This window comes from Lonchura striata, chromosome 7 (assembly GCF_050655825.1).
Source record: "Lonchura striata isolate lonStrDom1 chromosome 7, ASM5065582v1, whole genome shotgun sequence".
NCBI classification, from domain to species: Eukaryota; Metazoa; Chordata; class Aves; order Passeriformes; family Estrildidae; genus Lonchura; species Lonchura striata.
The window spans coordinates 720579-739967 of record NC_140709.1 but is presented as its reverse complement, the minus strand read 5'-3'; the positions used below and the strand labels follow the sequence as shown (position 1 = coordinate 739967).

Below are 19389 nucleotides of genomic sequence, written 5' to 3'. Positions count from 1 at the left end.
TGCCGGGGACAGTGAGGACACGCGTGCCCTGCTTTGTTTGGTGGGGAGAGGAGCTGCTGGAGCAGGGAACCAGAGGTTTATCCTGCTTCTTGCCAGAGGCACACTCCTGGGGCCGCTCTGGAAGCTCCTCCTCCCAGGGCAGCCAGGTTGTCCCACCCTGGGGCTGCCAGGACCCCAGCCATGTCCCCGAGCCCCTGTAGCTTTCCAGAATTCTCCAGGGGCCCTGCTGCTCCCCTCAGCCCAGGCTGCTTGGCACAGACAGGCTCTGCACACCAAACTCCCTCTGGACTCACTGGCACAGGCAAGTGTTGTCTGTACTGTGAAGTTCCTCATCTCCAAAATCCAGCCCCAGTTAGCGATGGGATGGGTTTGATGGGAGAGTAAATTCTGTGTGCCCAGGCTGTTAGATCCAGGGTAAACACCAGACAGGGTTTGTAGCCTGCTCCTGCTGGGAATTCCTGCTCTGGGATGCTGCTCCCTGCTCCCTGCAGGGCTGCAGTGTAGGCAGTGCTATTCTCCTGCCCTGTGCTGAGCTGAGGGGCTGCTCCAGCCCCTGGTGCCTGGGCTGAGCGTGGCACGCGGTGCTCACGGTGAGCACAGCCGAGCCCCCAGCCCTGCCGAGCCCCCCTCCCTCTCCTCTGGCTTTGCAGAGTGCCCCAGCATAGCTCTACCTCTGTCAGTGCTGACAGCATCTGACAGGCTCAGTCTGCCAAAATATTGACTGGCCCAACAGATTTTCCCAGTTGACTCCTATTCCAGCTGTCTTCCTGATTTTCTCTCCCTCCTTCAGCGCAGCTAGCCCGCAGTCACCATCAGAAAAATGACACAGACGTTGTTTGGGCAGTCAGCTCGTATCAGGAGCATGAATTTCATCAAATTCTGTTTGCTGACATTCAATCACTTGTCACCGCGCAGGCAGCGGGCAGTCATATGTCACGGTCACATCCCATCGCCAGCCCTGTCACTCGCCCGCCGCTGCCGCGCTCTGTAAATGCTCACTTCCCTGCTGGATCTCTGCTCGGAGACTGCAGGCTGCCTGGGGGCTGCTGGCAGCGAGCTGGGCCCCGCTGCCGCTCCGCTGAGAGCATTCCCACGGCGCCGCTCAGCCCAGTCTTCCAGAAGCGAGAGCATTTTTCCGGCAGGCTCGGCAGCCGCTGCTCCCCGCGCACCCCGGGCCGCGGCTCGGGGAGCGCCCCGGGTGGGAACACCCGTGTGTGGGGTGGGACAGGAGTCCCTCGTGTCCCCGGTGTTAAATTGTTGAAGAAATAATAATAATAAAAAGGAATACATGATAATAGATGAAGCTGCTTGCTCTGAGCGCAGCGTGTTAAATCTGACCAGCCTGGTCTCTCTCCAGGGACTCCTCCCGAGTTACACCAGGCTGAACCGTAAATCATCGCCCCAGGAGGAGCCTTCAAAGCACCAGTTCCCCTGGTTCCCGGCCTCTTGGCTCCTCGCTCGCTGCAGGAACTGAGCTGGTTGCTGCAGCCACAGCTGCTGCAGGTGTCGTGACAACTGTCACCAGCACACTCCACGAGGCTCTGCTCTTCCTGCCCTCAGCCCACACCCGGCACGGCAGAAACGGAGAAAAAGCATTTTCGGGCAGTGGCTGCCGTGCCCTGGCCAGCACCTGCCTCGAAGTGCCTCTGCTCCGAGGGACAATTCCCACGGCTGCGTGCCCCCTGCCCCGCACGCCGGGCAGCGGCTCCGTGCCCGGCACCCTCCCACGGGGATGGCCGGAGCTCCGGCACCTCGTCTCTGCCCGTCCCTTGCCTGCGGACCCGGCTCTCCACACCACACCCACCGGAGGCCCAGGCAGGCTCCGGCCTCCGAGCATCCCAGCACTTCTATTTTTTCACTTTTTTAACCCAGAAAAGCAGGTGAGGGCGCTGCGGTTCTCGGCTGAGCAAGCGCTGCGTTGCACAAAGCGAGCCCAAGGTTCTGAAAGCCTTGGGGAGCCTTGCCCCGACAGCTCTGGGGGTGGCCACAGACACTGGGGGGGTCGGGGTGCTTTGGGTTGGAGGGACCTCAAAGCCCATCTCTGCCACGGGCAGGGACAGCTCCCGCTGTCCCCGGCTGCTCCAGCCCCGGCTGGGACCACCACAGCCGCGTCTCCAAGGGGGCCGTGTCACCCCAGAGCAGCTGCCAGCGGGAACAGACCCCCAGTATAAGTTGGTACAAGCAAAGCTCAGAACTTCCCCAGGCCAAGGAGCAAACAAACAAGTGTGAATGGCACAATGAGGGCTATGTCTGCTGGCACAATGCAGAATTGCCCCGTATTATTTGCACGCTGCCAATAAATAATTGCCTTTATGTAGAACAAGAAAAGTCAAAGCGATATTCAGTGCTGCTGGAGATGTAAAACTAATCCTTAAAAAGGCACTTAGGGCTGCAGGAGGCCCTGTATAACTCCTTCCTTACCTCCTCTCCCTTGGCAGCTGTTCTCAGCTTTCCCAGATGCTTTCTGGGATGACAAGTGCAAAGCTAAGTCCCAACTCCAGACAAATCTGACCGTGAAACAGTTTAAAAAGATTGCCACCACTCCATGGTGCTTACACAAAGATCTTTCAAAATGGAGAAGGGTAATATGCAGGTGAGACAAAAATAATGGATTAAAACACACCTGGTTTTGACAAAATAATCTTTAAAATTTTGCACCTAAACTTAGGATGAAAATCAAGACACCTGAGAGAGTCTGACCTGGTGGCCTCAGGACAATAGGTGTTCCTGGCAGTGGCCAGGCCCACCAGCTGCACACAGGCACAGGCAGGCAGGTGCCAGCCGAGCTGCTGCCCTGGTGCCAGCCAGACCCCACTGTGCCTCTGGAGATGGCACTGGTCACCGGTGCCACTGCCCCAGAGCCACCCCGGGCTGGCAGGGCAGGCCCCGTGGCCAGCCAGCACCAACAGCAGTGCCCACAGCTGCCCCAGGCCTGGTGGCACTCAGCTGGGGACAGGCAGTGCTGGCAGAGAGCAGCTCTTGGGCACCAGGACAGACAGACTGCAAACCAGAGCGGGGGTGGCCAGCAGCCGTCCCTCTCGGGGACGAGGTGACAGAGGGACAGAGGTGGCCAGCAGCCGTCCCTCTCGGGGACGAGGTGACAGAGGGACAGAGGTGGCCAGCAGCCGTCCCTCTCGCTGCCCCCTGCCCTGGCAGCGTCGCAGCTGCCACGCTGCCAGCTCCTTACAGCACTGCTGGCAGCCTGGGGCAGCCAGAGGGGCCCAGCCAGCTCCAGCTGCCGTGGCCTCAGCACGGTTATAGAGGCAGAGAGAAGAAAGGATGATAACCCTAAAATCCAGCGGGTGTGTATTTAGCAAACTGATTATTTATTTTCCTGCGCTATGGGTGCCTCTGCCCCCGTCAAAGCCAAGATGTTAAATTTTCACAGTGTATTATAAATCATATACAAAAAGAAGAAAAGCAGTGACCCTGTGTTGTATGAAGAGACACGTTTTGGGGGAACAAAATAAAGCCAAGCCCAGAGCAAAGGCTTGGTGCGTCGGGCGCTTCCCCCTCAGTTCATAAGTGCATCATGGACTCGAACTCGTCGATCCGCTGTTTGGTGTTTCCTTTGCGGATCCTCCGGTAGGAGATTGTGTTGTACCTGGAATAGCTGTGTCTGGAGATGTCGTTCTTCTTCCCCAGGCTGGGCGGCTCCCCCGCTTTCTGCAGCGGGGAGTTGCAGCCGGGGCTGCCCGGGGGCGAGGGCTGCTTGCCGCTGTCTCGCTGCTGCAGGCGGGACGCCTCGCTGTTCTCCTTCTTGATTTCAATCACCTGAACTTCATCCTCTTCGGTGTCCTCCTCCTCCTCCGCCTCCTCCTCCTCTGCCTCCTCGGCCGCGTTCCCTCTGGGCTCGGCGCTGCCCGGAGCGGTCTCCGCCACCTCCCAGCCGGGCGCGGCCGCCGTGCCGATCCCTGCCGTGCCGGTCCCTGCCGTGCCGGTCCCCGCCGTGCCGGTCCCTGCCGGGCCGGTCCCCGCCGTGCCGGTCCCCGCCGTGCCGATCCCCGCCGTGCCGGTCCCCGCCGTGCCGGTCCCCGCCGTGCCGGTCCCTGCCGTGCCACCCGGCCCTGCGCGACACGGGGGACACGGCGGCTGCGGGTGCGGCACCACCGGCTCCTGCCCCCAGATTCGCCATCCGGGATGACTCGGGGAGCCTCGCGCGGCCGGCCGGACCCGACAGCCGGACCCTGACACCGGGACCGCGACACCGGGACCCCGACACCGGGACCCCGACACCGAGACCCCGACACCGGGACCCCGACACCGAGACCCCGACACCGGGACCCCGACACCGGGACCCCGACACCCGGGCGGCCTGGGGGCAGCTCCCTGCGCTCCCAAAGTCATCCCTGGTCCTTTCCAATGCCTCCCTCCGTACTGCCACCGAGGGAAGGGAAGGGAAGGGAAGGGAAGGGAAGGGAAGGGAAGGGAAGGGAAGGGAAGGGAAGGGAAGGGAAGGGAAGGGAAGGGAAGGGAAGGGAAGGGAAGGGAAGGGAAGGGAAGGGAAGGGAAGGGAAGGGAAGGGAAGGGAAGGGAAGGGAAGGGAAGGGAAGGGAAGGGAAGGGAAGGGAAGGGAAGGGAAGGGAAGGGAAGGGAAGGGAAGGGAGCCATTCTGCATACAGTGCCCAGCTGTGCCCCAAAGGGATGTGTCCCTCTCTCAGCAGTGGCCACCCCTGATAGAAATGGCCATCTCCCAATTGCCCTGTTTGGCACGTCTCTGCAGTTAATGATGCTTTAGTGTCGAAACAAATGGTCTATTCAAGGTTTTGCCTGTAGGGTCCAGAGTATTAATTAGACTAAATTGGTTGGGTACTAAAAAGCTGCCTGCAATTTGGAGATAAAGTGCTGTGGTTGCAGGGCGGGTGCAGGGGGCCCATGAGAGATCCTTTAATAGGTTTTATTATGTGCTCCTAAAGCAGCACAGCTGGAATATGGATGTCAGCTCTAAGTGGGAAAGCCTCCACCACTATTCACCTCCTCGCACCCTAGGCAGTTGCTATGAAATATTAATTTGCCCATGACAAATGTTCGGATATTTTCCCCTTTGTTAACGGAAGCAGGTTTTGCTTTCAGGGCACAGCCCATGGCTCATTTAGAGCCCACTTCAAAGCTCAGGGCAGAGCATCACCTGCAGCTCCCCTGTCCCATCCCTGCCAAAGCCAACGAGACGGGAGGAGCCTGTGGTGGGAGATGAGGAAGGAGCAATGCCCAGAGCCCCCCTCGGACAGACGTGGCTGTTCTCCTCCAGTAACACGCCATAAAATACTCCTCCTTTTGGAGAAGTGGCTGCAGTTTGCACAGTAAATAAGCATGTTCGTTTCTGTATACACTCAGTACATTTTTAGCTCATGACCAGGACGGGCAGTGACCCCCCTGCAGCCCCACTCACCACAGGAGGTGGCTGAGGCTCCAGCCCTGGCTCCTACTCATTTCCACCATTTTCACCCAGAAATGAGCAGAGCAAGACCCAGGAACAGGTGTGTAGGAGAGCAATTTGATGTGGATCATTGGACATTAGGGGATTCATCACTTGGTGAATCAGGCAGGAAAAGGATTTGGGGTTTCTGACCGCCAGCAGCCTCACAAGGTTCTCCTCTGAGCATGGAGCAGAGAATGGCCCAACCCTGTGAGGCTGCTAGGGACCTTCTGCCTGAAAACCCCACAATGCTTGAATACCCCATGGTCAATGAGATATGTAAAACCCTGGAAGGAAGATATCAGCTGTGGTTTCTAAGGTGCAGCAACTCACAGGTGATAAAGGAGTCACTGCTCCCTGACCCAATAGAAGTTTCTGACCCAATTAAAAAAATAATAACCACCTGCATCCACTGTCTCTTTGCTACACATCAGGGCACCCCACATCAGATGGATTTTGCTTTACCTTCCCCTGATCTCTGGCCATTGGTCCCTGTGTCCTGGATATCCGCTGGTCCCTGCTGTGGTGTCCCAGCGTTCTCCTCTCGCTTTTCTTTGGGAAACACAAAGCACAAGACATGGGCTGATGGAGCAATTAGTGATGACAGTCGGGTTTAAATGGCTGCAGATCCGCAGGTTTTCAGAGCAGATTTAGAATTGCTCCTTTCTTTAGTTATGAGCTTTTCATAGCATCCCTCTAATGTGTCCCAGATTCTGAAATACTCCAAGTCACCATTATAGGTCCCACAGATTAGGAATTTTGACTAACACACAGCACATCCCATTATTCATCAGGCTATAGAGAAAGCAGGACTTTTCTCTCCCAACACCTAGAGACAGGCAGCCCCACACAATACCTTGGCATCGCTTCTCTCCAGCAAAACTCTCAGGCGGGATGTCCTCTGGCAATGAATTACTATTTTCCTCCAGATTTTCCTTTGCAGGTGAAGCGCCAGGGCTCATTTCTGCATTTGTGTACGGGACTGTCCCAACAGATTTTGCAATTTCTTCGAGGCCGCCGATGACCTGGAGCGGGCCGTCCTGCGGGGCAACGCTCCCGTTGCACGCCAGCATGGTGGCAGCTGCGGGCACTTCTTCTGTCATGCTGAGGGCCGTGCCGGGCCGGGCCGGGCCGTGCCCGCTGCCCCGGGGTGGGGAGCTCCTCCTGGCCCCTTCGCCCCGGCTCCGGTCCCTGCGCGAGCGGCCCTGGCGCGTCTCCTGTGCCGAGCCCGGGCCGCACCATCCGCTGTGCCAGGGCTTGCCAGCCCAGTCTGCACCTCCCTCGTCGCCGAGGCTCTGCCCGTTGCATAATTAAACGCACTATTATAATTTACATAAACAAACAATCTGAAGCAAGGAAGCTTTTGTGCTGGCCCGGAGCGCGGGGCTGCGGGCATGTCAGCCCCGCGGGAATAAGCAGGAGTTTGTGCTCTGGGCACAATGGCTCTTTGTGTCCCCGCTGGCCACAGGGACAGCCATTGTTCTGACCCCTAATCCCCGGAGGGTGACCACCTTCCCCAGCCTGCCACCTAACCCGCTTAACATTCCCCAGCGGGTTTGTGCCGGGGAACCTCGCCAGGGACGGAGCTGGGAGCTCACCGGGGATGGAGCTCACCAGGAATGAACTTTGCCATGGATGGAGCTCACCAGGGATGGAGCTCACCAGGAATGAACTTTGCTATGGATGGAGCTCACCAGGGATGGAGCTCACCAGGAATGAACTTTGCCATGGATGGAGCTCACCAGGGATGGAGCTCACCAGGGATGAACTTTGCCATGGGTGGAGCTCACCAGGGATGGAGCTCACCAGGGATGGAGCTCACCAGGAATGAACTTTGCCATGGATGGAGCTCACCAGGGATGGAGCTCACCAGGGATGAACTTTGCCATGGGTGGAGCTCACCAGGGATGGAGCTCACCAGGGATGGAGCTCACCAGGAATGAACTTTGCCATGGATGGAGCTTACTGGGGATGGAGCTCACCAGGGATGAACTTTGCCATGGATGGAGCTCACTGGGGATGAAGCTCACCATGGATGAATCTTGCCATGGATGAACCTCACCATGGATGGAGCTCAGCATGGATGGAGCTCACCATGGATGGAGCTCACTGTGGATGGAGCTCATTGTGGATGAAGCTCACCATGGCTGACCTTGCCATGGATGAACCTCTGTGCCCTGGGACACAGTGGGGGCACTTTGCCCTCTGGGGAGCAGCCCCCACAGGGGAACAGGCACAGGCCCTGCATACAGCGTGGTGTCACTGTCCACCTGCGCCCAGCCACGCACCCCGGACAGCCAGCACTGCTCAGAGGGGCCATGGCTGCCCCTGGAGCCCTGGAAGTGTCCGGGCAAGGCTGGACAGGGCTTGGAGCAGCCTGGGGTAGTGGAAGCCGTCCCTGGCCAAGGCAGGGGGTGGAACAGGGAGAGCTTTAAGGTCCCTCCCAACCCAAGACATTCCGTGTTCTCTCGGTAACTCTCAGTCACTCCGAGGGCTGGCAGGATCCACGGGGAGCGTTTTGCAGAGCGAAGTTGGAGAATCACCCGAGCAGCAATGGTGCATTTCTGACCACAGCTGAACTCGTCCCAGCCCTGGTGCCCAAAGCCAGGTTTACGTAACAGGGTAATCTCCTGCTGTGAATGACATTCTGTGTTTGTACAGTACAGCATTTCTGGTATCTTTGGGATTTAGGGTTTGGAAATCCTCTTGTCAAGTTCAGCCCCCAATTAGAAATGGACCCAAACACTTTCCACTGCTCCTATTAATCTCTTGAGTTTGCGTCTTTAAATCAAGAAGTTTTCATTATTGTTTTAAGATTAATTTGGTGTGATTTATTTATAAAATCCATCCTTTGCTGGCAAACATTGTCCAAGAAAAGTGAACAATAAGGTTTGAACATGAGCTGATAATGAGCAGCGGTTGGTGCCCTCAGAGAGGCTGAGTACCCAGCAAGGTCTGGTGGCTGGAGAGGAGAAGGTTCTTTCCAATTATCACAGAATCACAGAACTGTGTGGGCTGCAGAATTGCAGAAGGAAAAGGCAGCAGTGGATTCCTTCCACCACAGGCAGCTGTTTGTAAACAGCTGGGCAAAACCACCTCTCAAGGGCAGGGAAACATTCCCTCCATGGAATCCACGGGGTGGATTTCTGCCCCTTCAAGCTTTTAAAAATTAAAAAGCTTTATTCTGTCCAATCTGGTGTGGCACAGCTACAGCTGGATGTGACACCAGTAACAGCAGCAGGCCCATGCCAGGAGCACCAGGACTCACTCCTGGCTCTGTCTATGGATAACGTGTGAGTGCATTTGCTGTGAGGTGCTGGCAGGCCAGGCCCAGCCGCCCTCGATAACAGCTGTGCCATCTTCTGCCCTGAGCCCTGAGAGCTGGGTGTGACCAGCTGCTGCACAGGAACACGGCCCCACAGCCACAGCGTGGGGGAAAGGAAGTGCTGGGTGCGGTGCAGGAACCAGCCCAGCAGAGCAGCAGGAGGGAGGCAGCAGCACCGTCCCTTGGAGCCCAAGGGGCAGCGGCACCATCCCTTGGAGCCCAAGGGACAGTAGCACCATCCCTGTGCTGCCCAAGAGGCAGCAGCACCGTCCCTTGGAGCCCAAGGGACAGCGGCACCATCCCTGTGGTGCCCAAGGGGCAGCAGCACCATCCCTGTGGAGCCCAAGAGGCAGCAGCACCATCCCTGTGGAGCCCAAGAGGCAGCAGCACCATCCCTTGGAGCCCAAGGGACAGTAGCACCATCCCTGTGCTGCCCAAGAGGCAGCAGCACCATCTCTGTGTTGCCCAAGAGGCAGCAGCACCGTCCCTGACTGCAGGCCAAGGTGGCACCCAGGAGTCAGGAGCTGGTGGGAGGGTCTGGGCAGTGGGCAACACTCAGCTGAGCAGTTAAGTCTCCTGAGAAGGTCAGGCTCTGTAGCATTCATCAAATTAATTGAAATGTTCAGTTTAAAATCCAATTTCATTCATCGAGGACCAGCTGCGCCCTGCTCTGCAGTAAACTTGTGTTACCCGCTCCGTCCCTGGGGGATAAGCAGAGAAAAGGTTCCACTGGCTGCTGGGAATTCTCCAACATCCCTGTGATCAGTGAGAACTCTGCTGCGGGAGGTCCAGAGCCCACGGAGCCGAACCCCAACCCCGGTGTCACTGTCCCGTGGCGGCTGAACACGCACCCTCCTCCTGCCCTGCTCCCAGGAGGCAGAGCAGGACCCACCCCAAGTGCTCTCTGCGAGGAGAAATGCCTTTTTTAAGAGCTGCTGCAGTTGCTTGTCTCCCTGAGGGCTTTGGCTGGCCTGTGAGCTCCTTCCTCCCCCGCGGGCTGGGGCACAGCGGGGCTCGGGGCTCGGCACCCACATCCTGTTTGTGCCACGCTGCCGTCGCCCAAAGCACGCCCTCGCCCTGCTGGGAGGGCATGGCTTCTTCAGCCTGTCCTCAGCTGAGGGCTGCTCAGGCTCCTCAGCCTTCCCAAGTGCCTATATCCCAAAGTGTGGCAAATTAACCTTTCATGCCCAAAGGCATCACACCTTTGGACTGGAAAGCTGCAATACTTTGGGCTCCCTTTCTCAGTGTTGGGCTGTCCATTCCCTTTGAGCTCCACAATGAATCTCACCGTTTTTCTGCCCCTGGTTGCTTTTGGACACCCTACATCTGCCTTTAACTCAACATTTTGGCCAAATAGAAAATATCTCTAATTTTTTTTTTTTCTCCTTTCAGGGGGTGCTCCTGGCAATGAAAAGTAGATCTATATTTTGAGACAGCGAATCACGGGTGGTAATACTGGTGCCCAGTGACAAGCTCCAGAGCCCAGAGCAGCACCTGAAATGGCCCAGCCTGGATTGGGATGGGCTTTGACTCCACATGGGTGTTGGAGCAGAACATCCCTGCAGAGCAGGGGCTGGGGCTGGACCCAGAGCAGAGGGGTTCCCAGGCTGAACTGCAGGCACTCGGTGCAGCAGCACAGATAGGACATCTCCCCCTGTACAAACCACAGGAGCTCCTCTGTGACTGCCCCCAGCTTTCCTGACTGCCCCCCATCTCTTCTGAGTGTCCCCCAGCTCCCCTGACTATCCCCCAGCTTTCCTGACTGTCCCCCAGCTCCCCTGACTGTCCCCAGCTCCCCTGACTGTCCCTCGCAGGGAAGCTGTTGGATTTAGCCTGCGGTCTCTGGGAAGCCCAGAAAACCCTGGCACAGCGGTACCTGAGGGTACAACAGCACAGGCTGCCCAGGCAACAGGAGAATGGGTCACACAAGGTCTTTGAATTATATTTAAAATGCTTCCAGTTGTATTTCAAAAACATCATGAGGCTGCTCAGGCTGAACAAACAGCCTTTTCTGTGTACTGAGAGGGAGTGAAAAAACTTTCTTCTTCACATCTGTGCCCACGGTTATTAAACCCCACTTCACACAGGCTCTCGTGTGATCCTTACTGCCTGAAGCCTCTGCTTCTGGAGAAATAGATGTGAGCAGGTGTGGGGTGCTGAGAGCAGTGGGAGCAAGGGGCAGCTCCTGCAGCCCTGGGGCACCAGCACGGGCACGCCAGGGCGGTCCCTGGATGTCACCAAGCTGCCAGAGCAGAGCAGTCCTGCTCATCCCTGCAGGATCCCTCCACCTTTCCTCTCTGGCCTCAGAGAGCTCACATCAGCCAGACACACAGCTGCTCTGCTTGGGGCAGCGTCAGACACCACTGCCCTCCCCAGCACGGCCCCTGCAGAGGGGCCTGGGGACATGTGCACGCTCAGGAGAGCCCTTTCCACTTCACCTGTCCTGGAAGGAGGCACTTGGCAAGACACGGGACGCCAGCACCCGGCAGAGGCTGCAGCTGGCCAGATCAAAGCAGCACGGGGTTATCACACGCTTTGCCCAGCGGCTGCCGGGGTGCAAACCTGACACTCAGAACTCCCTGCCCGGCTCTCCCTGCCACATGCTCCAGGCTCCGTCCTCTTCCCAATGGGACTCTGCAACTGGTTTCAGTAGAAGCACTCGTTTTATTAAAGACCTTTGGAAGACACTGACTCTGGTAACAGGAAATAAATAGCTATCAATTTCGCATTCAATTAAAAACTGTTATTAACAGTGAAGTTCGCTGAGGAAGTTCTCCAAAGGTTCTTCACGTTTTGGAGTCGCTCATTTTTCACGTTAATGAAGAGGTCCACAGCTTGCTCTGATTAAAAATTAAAATAATTACAACCCCAGAGCCGTGTGACTCTCATCAGAACTGTTGTCCAGGGGAGTGCCCTGCGGTGCCACCGCCTCAGGCCACAGCCCAGGCACGAGGGTGACACGTGCGACATCAGACCCGGCTTTCCTCCTCTTCTACGGCCCGGTGAAAGCCCGGAATGAATTTCAGAAGATGCTTCCGCACACTGGCGCCGCGGCTCTTGCGCGGGAGGGTGCCGAAGCCGCCGGAGCCGCTGCTGGCCAGGCTGATGCTGCGGTGCCTGCGCAGCGGGCTCCGGGCCCCGGCCCCGGCCCTGGGGAACACGCAGTCGTCCTCCAGGCTGGACTGCCGGCTCAGGCTCTCTGCGGCCCAGTCCTCGAAGGCGCTGCCCTGGTAGAAGCTGTCCTCGCTGCCCAGCGTCATGGAGCTCAGGCGGCTGCGGGAGCTGCTCTCGCTGGAGAAGCGCGGCTTGCCCGGCCAGAAGGGTCCCGGGGAGCCGCAGCCATCCCCCGGGCTGGGCTCTCCCGGCTCCAGCGCGCCCGGCAGAGCGTTGTCGTTCAGCTCCCCTGGCAGCAGGAGCAGGAGCAGCGTCAGCCAGCCCCGCTCCCGCCGCAGCAGCGCCGTGCCCGGCCCCTTGGCCCTGCCCTGCTCCTGCTTCTGAGGGGCTCCCTGCACCCTGCCCAGTCCACGGGAACCCAACCCAGCCCCTTCCCCCGGAAAGCCAAAATAAGAGGGGAAGAAATGCTACCACCCGCATAAAGCCCTGGCCCAGGAGTGACGCAGAGCCCCGGTGCGCGCCGCCCCAGCAGCGGCCGGGCTCGCTGCCCGCGGGACAAAAGCGTTCCCGGGCAGCCCCTGCTCCCTTGGGAGGGGACGGGAGGGAGGCACAAGCCGCTGGGGCTGCGGGAGCGCTGCGGGAACACGTACCGTGCAGCAGGAGCCGCTCCCGGGCCAGCAGCGCCCGCAGCTCCCCCCACCGCTGGTGCAGCGCCTGCTGTGGGGACAAGGAACAGCTCTGTCACCCCAGGGCGGCAAAACAGCCCGCACAAGTGCAGCTCACCCGCAGGAAACACTCGGCTGTCCCACTCCTTCCCCAGAGGGTAGCAAATTTCTTCCGGAAAACACGAGTGGGCTCATGGCTGAGGGGGCTCTGCCCAAGGCACCGGCCAGGTTCGATTTGGGAAAGGAGCAGCCCGGAACCTGCAGAGCGTGGAGCCCACCTCCACCCAGCCGGGGCAGTGCTGCTCTTCTGCAGCCCTGCCCAGCTCTGGAGCACCCAGCAGGACCAGCACCCCACTCCTCCTCGCCGGGCCTCCCGGCATGGGAATGGCACAGCCAGCCACCCCTGCTGCCCTGGGAGCACCTGGGGATCCTGACAGCCCCCCAGTGCCACCAGCCATCCAACACCCGGCCACCTTGCTCTGCCTCTGCTGCAGGTCAGCTCTGGGGGTGAAATCAACCCCTGCAGAGCTGATTAAAAATGCCAAACAGGCGAGCCTGTGCCTGGGACAGCCACAGAAGGAGCCACAGCCACAGTCCAGTGCCCTCTGTGCAGATGGACATTCCTACACCCAAACTGACCGGCCTGAGCTCACCTGGGCAGTCCGGGCATTCTGACCACCTTTCTTCTCTACTCCTGGTTTACAAAAATTAATGCCAGGGGCACCAGGGCTGGGGGTGCTGGCAGCAGGCAGCCCACGGGTGTCAGCCTTGCCAGGATGCTGTGTCCCATGGAAACCCTCCTGCCCCAGCAGCAGTGAACCCACAGCAGCCATCTCCATTTGCCAGTGGAATTAACCACAGTACCTTGAGAGCCTGCAGTCTGGTCTCCAGCTCCATTTTCCTCAGGAGCAAGGCCCCGTTGACGGTCTCTAGCCTGTGGGAAGGGGTGGTGCTGGCCCTGAAGCAGAGGCTCTGCCCAGCCCAGCCCTCGGGGCTTCTGCCCCTCGGGCGCTGCGGGGCCGTGGGGCAGCACGGTCCTGCCTGCAGTGGGGGGGGGAAATTAGACCAAACCCCACCCAAAGGAGGGACACACACCTCAAATAGTTCCCTGAAGACTTGATCAAGTCCACTATCTGCTTGTGGCCGAAGCCCTCGATGCTCACGCCGTTGATGCTGCTGAGGATGTCGCCTGCCGGAGACACACAGAGGCCACATGGGCACCCGTGCCCGCCCTCACCGGCCCCGCGGGAACAGCAGCGGGCAGAGGGGAGCATCGGGCCTCCCACGCCGGGAAAACCCACGGACAGTTACCTGTCTGAAGGCCGGAGAGGTGGGCAGGGCTTTCCTCTTGGATTCTGCAGACACAAGTGCACACCTCCAGGGAGAAATCATTGTGGTGTGGAAACCTAATAGTCTGTTAATGCCAAAGGGACAGTTACCAAACCTGGAGCCATGAAAGCCTCTTAAAATTCAGTATTTTGTCAATGAGAAGGCTGTGACAAGCAGAGTACATTGTATGCGAATGAGATCAAAATGCTATATCCCAACAACTAAAAATACATTTGTACAGCAGAAAACAGTAGACACCTGACATGTGCCTCTACACTGGGTTTGAGGGAAAAAAGCCAACTTAGTTTTAAAGCAAGCTGGTTATTCAGCATTAAAAACTCTGTAACTTCAACCAAGAATATGTCAGCACGGGTGGGAATGGCTCATGCTCCCGGGGGGTAAGAGGATGGCACTGGGGCTTTTCAAGGGATTGACTCCTATTCATTGGGAATGCTCTGTGAGGTCAGCTGCTGCTACCGCACAACTCAGTTTGCATGGGAACTGAAAAGACAGAAGATTTAAACTTACTTTTGCTCCTCTGGCCTCTGGAACTTGTCATCCACACACATCCCCGCACTCCTCGAAGTGCTTTTTATTCTTGACTTAGACATTTAACTAAACATTTAGTAACTCTAATTACTCTAAATCCCTCATGTGGTTACGGGTGCTGACGTGAATTTAGAAAAATGCAAAATCGGGTGCCACAGGCTGCCCAGATCCCGCGGCAGCAGGAAGCCTTTTCTGGTGACATGCAAATAGCACATCTGTTTCCTGGAAACCTGCAGCTGCTGCTTCTAACCCAGAGAGAGCTCACGCTGCAGTCCCGATTTCCCAGCCGGTGTGGACAAAGGGGTGGAGGCCAGGAAGTTCAGAGCTCATCTGGTCAAATCCCCCCTGTGGATTCCTAGCAGTAAAATTCATGCCTAAGCTGAGAGTGCGAGTGAAGCACGAGCTCCCTGCAGATCTAGACCTCAAGTTTCACATCATCTTATTGTGTTTTGCCTGAATTTATCTCACAGTGAGGGAACTACAGCTTCTAAACATCCTCAGTAGCTGACAGATGCTGCCTTTCTGCAGCCCCGACTTTCTATGAAGCGCTCACGCTGAATATATGTTCAGGAAGAAAACGTGCCAAGAACAATTATTTTTAATCAGAACGCCACATTTCATGAAAATCTGCCCTGACAATTTACACAAAAGCCCAATAATTGACTCAATTATCCTCCCTTCTGAAAGCTCTCCTCTGTTCACAAGCTGAGTGCTGACCCCCTCATTAGTCACAGACCCAAACTGGGCAAAGTTAAGCTTTTCCTAACACACTAATTTCACAGAAAACACTTTTTCCCTCTGTGTGCAGACAGAGGAAAGCACTTTAAAAGTGCCCCGCTGCTGGCAGGCAGATTCCTCTGCTCCCAGACTACATCCCCTTATTCCTGGGATCATTTTTTAACTGCAGCCAGGATTTTAGCAGACCTGCTGATTATGAGTTACCTTTCTCACAAAAACCCACAAACACAGAATCTCCCACTGGCAGTACTCCTGGTAGCATTCTGGTTCTCCTACTTGATGACTTACACTTCTACACCAAACAGAATCTCTTCCTGTATGATTTAGCTCCTGCCCCAAAAGTCATGCTTAGCAGGTATTTATGGAAAAATATTGTATACCTTCTTCAAAAGTACACATCTCTCTGTGCATATTAAAGGAGGTAGCAAAAAGCCAGTATAAGGTAATTTTTAAGAGAGGTTTTTGATATCTCTCATTTTAAAATATTCTCATATACAATTCTCAAAAAAATATTCACTTATGGAGGTAAGAAGGTACTATCATTGCCTCTTATTTGGATTTGGATGGGGTTTCTCCTACATTCAACACTCTGACTTGTGAGAAGGCCAGAAATTCTGATCTGTGACTTTCACTACAAAAAAATCCCTGGAGAAACATCCCTGTCTTGTATGAGTGCTGTAAGCTCTTCAGATTTCACAGGCTCTGACAGGCACCTTCCTCTGCTCTGGCCTGCCTCAGCTGCTTCTGGGGATATGACACTTCAGACTCTGCGCCACATTTTGCTGTTAATGAATCAACTTGTCATTTAGGCCTTACCTGGATTTCAAACCCAAATGTCTCTTTATCTTCTTTCAATATAGCAACGAGGTGCCTGCAGGAGGAGCACAAGAATTCCATGTGACCGTGGGCCGCTGCTCTTTGTGGGCCTGCATTTCCACCCAAAACGGTGGTGTGCCCCCACCGCCCCTCCCTGTGCCATGGGGTGTCACCACACCGTCCCTCCCTGTGCCTGCAGGGTGTCACAACACTGTGGGGTGTCACCACACTGTCCCTCCCTGTGCCTGCAGGGTGTCACAACGCTGTGGGGTGTCACCACACTGTCCCTCCCTGTGCCTGCAGGGTGTCACAACGCTGTGGGGTGTCACCACACTGTCCCTCCCTGTGCCTGCAGGGTGTCACAACGCTGTGGGGTGTCACCACACTGTCCCTCCCTGTGCCTGCAGGGTGTCACAACGCTGTGGGGTGTCACCACACTGTCCCTCCCTGTGCCCATGGGGTGTCACCACACTGTGGGGTGTCACCACACCATCCCTCCCTGTGCCTGCAGGGTGTCACAACACTGTGGAGTGTCACCACACCATCCCTCCCGTGCCTGCAGGGTGTCACCATGCCATGAGATGCCACCACGCCATCCCTCCCACGGCGGTGCTGCCTGTTGCCCTGCTCAAGCCAAAGGTCACAACTGCACCTGCATGTCCCAGGTGCTGGGTACCACTGTCTGCCTCGTACCCCGATTGCACCTGGGCTGCCACAATCCCCAGGACACACCTCTCATGCAGAATAAGCCAGGAACAGTGACTGCAGAATCACAGAATAACACAATCCTACCTCTGTGGCTTTGAGAAGTCCTCCAAGGAGCTGGATCTGGCCAAGGCGAGCTGTGACCAGGGACAGGAGAGGAAAGGCATCAGTAGGTCTGTGGTTCTTTGAGGCACACAGATAAAACCAGCAGTTTAGAGAACTAAAATCAGCTGCTGGCATCCCACCAATACCTCTGCCTTGGTCAAAAGAGAGCTTGAACTTTCTGACCAGAAGGAAAAGTATCTGGAGGTCAAATCCTCCTGTCAGATGCTGGTGGCAAGCTCAGGCACAGATGACATCTCTGTTGTGCCAACAGCTCAGCTCACTTTTGTCCCTTTCCTCTAAAAATCTGTGGGTGTTCATAAGGTGAACACCTGCCGGGAGAGGCACAAAGCACCCCAAGGCAGGGGAGTGCAGACCCTGAGCCCTGCAGGTCTGCACAGCACCTCCCAGCCAGGGCCCTGCTTCAGGCCAGGGACCCTCGGCTCTGGGAAGAGCCAGGTCAGTGTTAAACATGGATTATAAAAGTGAGCCAGGAATAAGGAGCTCCATTATCAGCGAGATAACAGGCAAGATAATAGATCAGGGAGTTTATAGTCAGCAGAGCGGATGTCTCTTCAGCAGGATAAAATGGTGCCACGGTGTGACCTCCTACAGAAAGAGCCCCTTCGTGGAGGTGCCCTTCCTTGCCGAGGGACAAGGGCAGGGGAGAGAGGCCGTGTTTAACCCTTCTGGGAGGAGACGAGAGGCCTGCTAGCAGGGCCACACCTGGGCGAGGGACCCCTGCCCTGGGGACGGACCCGCAGTGCCACTTGGCGCTGGTGTAACTCAGCTCTGCCAGTCACAGCCGCGCCGCAGCCGCCGCCGCGGGGCAGCTCCGGCACCGGGCGCTCCGGCGGGGCCGCAGGAGCTGGGGCCGCCCGGCAGCCCCGCTCCCACCGCCGGCCGGCTTCCCCGGCCCCTCACCCGCACCAGGGAAAGGTTCAGTGCCCCTCTGCAGCCCAGCAGAGCAAGGCCTGAGTGCACCGATATTCTGTGCAGAGCATTTTCTGGTTATTCTGTCAGATCAGCGCGCCTCACAGGCACTTTCTGTGCAGGCTTCTTCGTGTCAGGCAAGTAGCCCAGAGCTGAACTGCTCAGCCCATCGGCCGCAGCAGCGCGGTTCTGAGGGAAGCCGGGGGAACGGCGCTGCCCTGTGCTGCTCCGGGGGAAAAGCCCAGCGGCAGAGACAGCCCCGGCAGTGCAGAAACCAGAAACGCTCCCAAATCCACACGGAAATGGCGCGTGGTGTCACTGCTGTCAGCCTTGCAGGCAGAGGGCAGCCAGGCCGCCTGACCGAGGTAAATGCACATTTTTGAAGGAGCACATTTTTGAAGACAGCACAAACCCTCCCTGGCTGCCAGCACGGCTGGAAATGGAGAGTTCAGCCGGGGCCGATCTCAGCTGCCGCCGCCTCTCCCAGCCCGAGCATCCCTCGCTCCTCGCACACCTTCCCACGCTGCCAAAGCGCCGCTGCCACCCCGACAGCAGCCGGCGCTCACCCCTCCAGCACCCACCGGGCCCCGAGGGAGCCCGGGGGAGCCCGAGGGTCCGTCCTGGGCTGGGGAGCAGCCGGCAGTGGCTGTCCCTGCCCGGCCCGTACCTGCCTGCGCCCGCGGGGCAGCGTGCCCACCGTGCTGGCCAGGTGCTGCATCCTCCGGCCGTCCGCGGGCAGCGCCTGCTCCCCGCCCGCGGGGCCGGGGCCGGGCCCGGGCTGCAGGAGCCGCCGCAGGGCCATGGGCAGCGGGGCCGAGGGGCTCCGGGCAGCGCAGTGCCCGCGCTCCGCAGGACGCGCTGCCGGGCTGCGAGCGCGGAAGGGCCGCCACGTGATGCGCGGTTTAGGTGCGAGCTGCACAAATCCCTCCCAGCGCAGCCCCGGGGCCTCGCTGTGCCCTGTGCTCGCACGGCAGTTAAGCACCAGGCTTGGCAGTTACAGAAATCTGCTTAATTTTTCCATTCCTGCGCACAATTCTCACCAGCTGCTGCTGCTCTGCCAGGATTTGTCCTTGCAGCCCTGCCTGCCTCGGGCACCCACCTGGCCTCAACCTGCTCATACTCTGACTCGCTCGGCATCCCTGGCATCCCTCAACTCACCTTTGGGCAAAGATGGGGAAATAACACCGCCCTTGGCTAATGGTGCCCGTGCAGGACCTCCAGCTGCAGAGAGGGAAGGCCAAGAGCAGAGGCTGAAGCGTGGCAGGACGAGGGCAGGACAGTGCCCTCAGCCAGCACTCGGGTCTCGGTGGGGACCAAGGACTTCCTGGCACAGCAGCTCTGGGCACACAGCAAAGCCCATGCAGAGTCTCCAGGACAGGGCACAGGGGGCTGCTGTGGCAGAGCTGGGACAGGCATGGTGCCAGGGAGAGACCTGGCCAGAGGCCATCCCTGCACCTTTCCTGGACGGCCAGAGCTCAGGGAAGATCTATGACTCTGAGAACTGTCCATGGAGGGCCTGCAGGGATGGGTCCTTGCTAGTGCAGATGAGCTCTTAGTGCCAGAGAAGCGTTGGCGTGGAGCTTCCCCCACTCCAGGGGATCCCCTCGTTGCCCTGGATAGCTGAAGAGTCATTACAAACCCATCCTAAAGTTCATCCCTCAAAAACCCGGCATCTGACGGCAGAGAACCGCCTGTCA

The 19389-nt window shown here is 57.7% G+C and overlaps 2 protein-coding genes across 3 annotated transcripts; both read right to left on the bottom strand.

The window, feature by feature from the left end:
* Positions 1 to 3303: 3303 nt before the first annotated feature.
* ERMN (ermin) lies at positions 3304 to 6708 on the bottom strand. The gene is made up of 3 exons (XM_077784859.2): positions 6273 to 6708; positions 5882 to 5968; positions 3304 to 4067 (listed from the first exon to the last, which is right to left on the bottom strand). Exons 1-3 carry the CDS (start codon positions 6517 to 6519, stop codon positions 3520 to 3522), a joined length of 882 nt encoding a protein of 293 aa, XP_077640985.2. The 5' UTR covers positions 6520 to 6708; the 3' UTR covers positions 3304 to 3519.
* Positions 6709 to 11385: 4677 nt separating this feature from the next.
* CYTIP (cytohesin 1 interacting protein) lies at positions 11386 to 18551 on the bottom strand. Of its 2 annotated transcripts, none has more exons than XM_085584830.1 (8): positions 18360 to 18551; positions 16745 to 16794; positions 15953 to 16007; positions 13832 to 13934; positions 13616 to 13709; positions 13385 to 13454; positions 12506 to 12569; positions 11386 to 12144 (listed from the first exon to the last, which is right to left on the bottom strand). In XM_085584830.1, the coding sequence occupies exons 1-8, from the start codon at positions 18492 to 18494 to the stop codon at positions 11711 to 11713; spliced, it is 1005 nt and encodes a 334-aa protein (XP_085440956.1). In that variant the 5' UTR covers positions 18495 to 18551; the 3' UTR covers positions 11386 to 11710. The 2 variants fall into 2 exon arrangements, with proteins under 2 accessions (XP_085440956.1, XP_085440955.1); XM_085584829.1 differs by having other exon boundaries at positions 12506 to 12572; positions 18360 to 18550.
* Between the last annotated feature and the right edge of the window lie 838 nt (positions 18552 to 19389).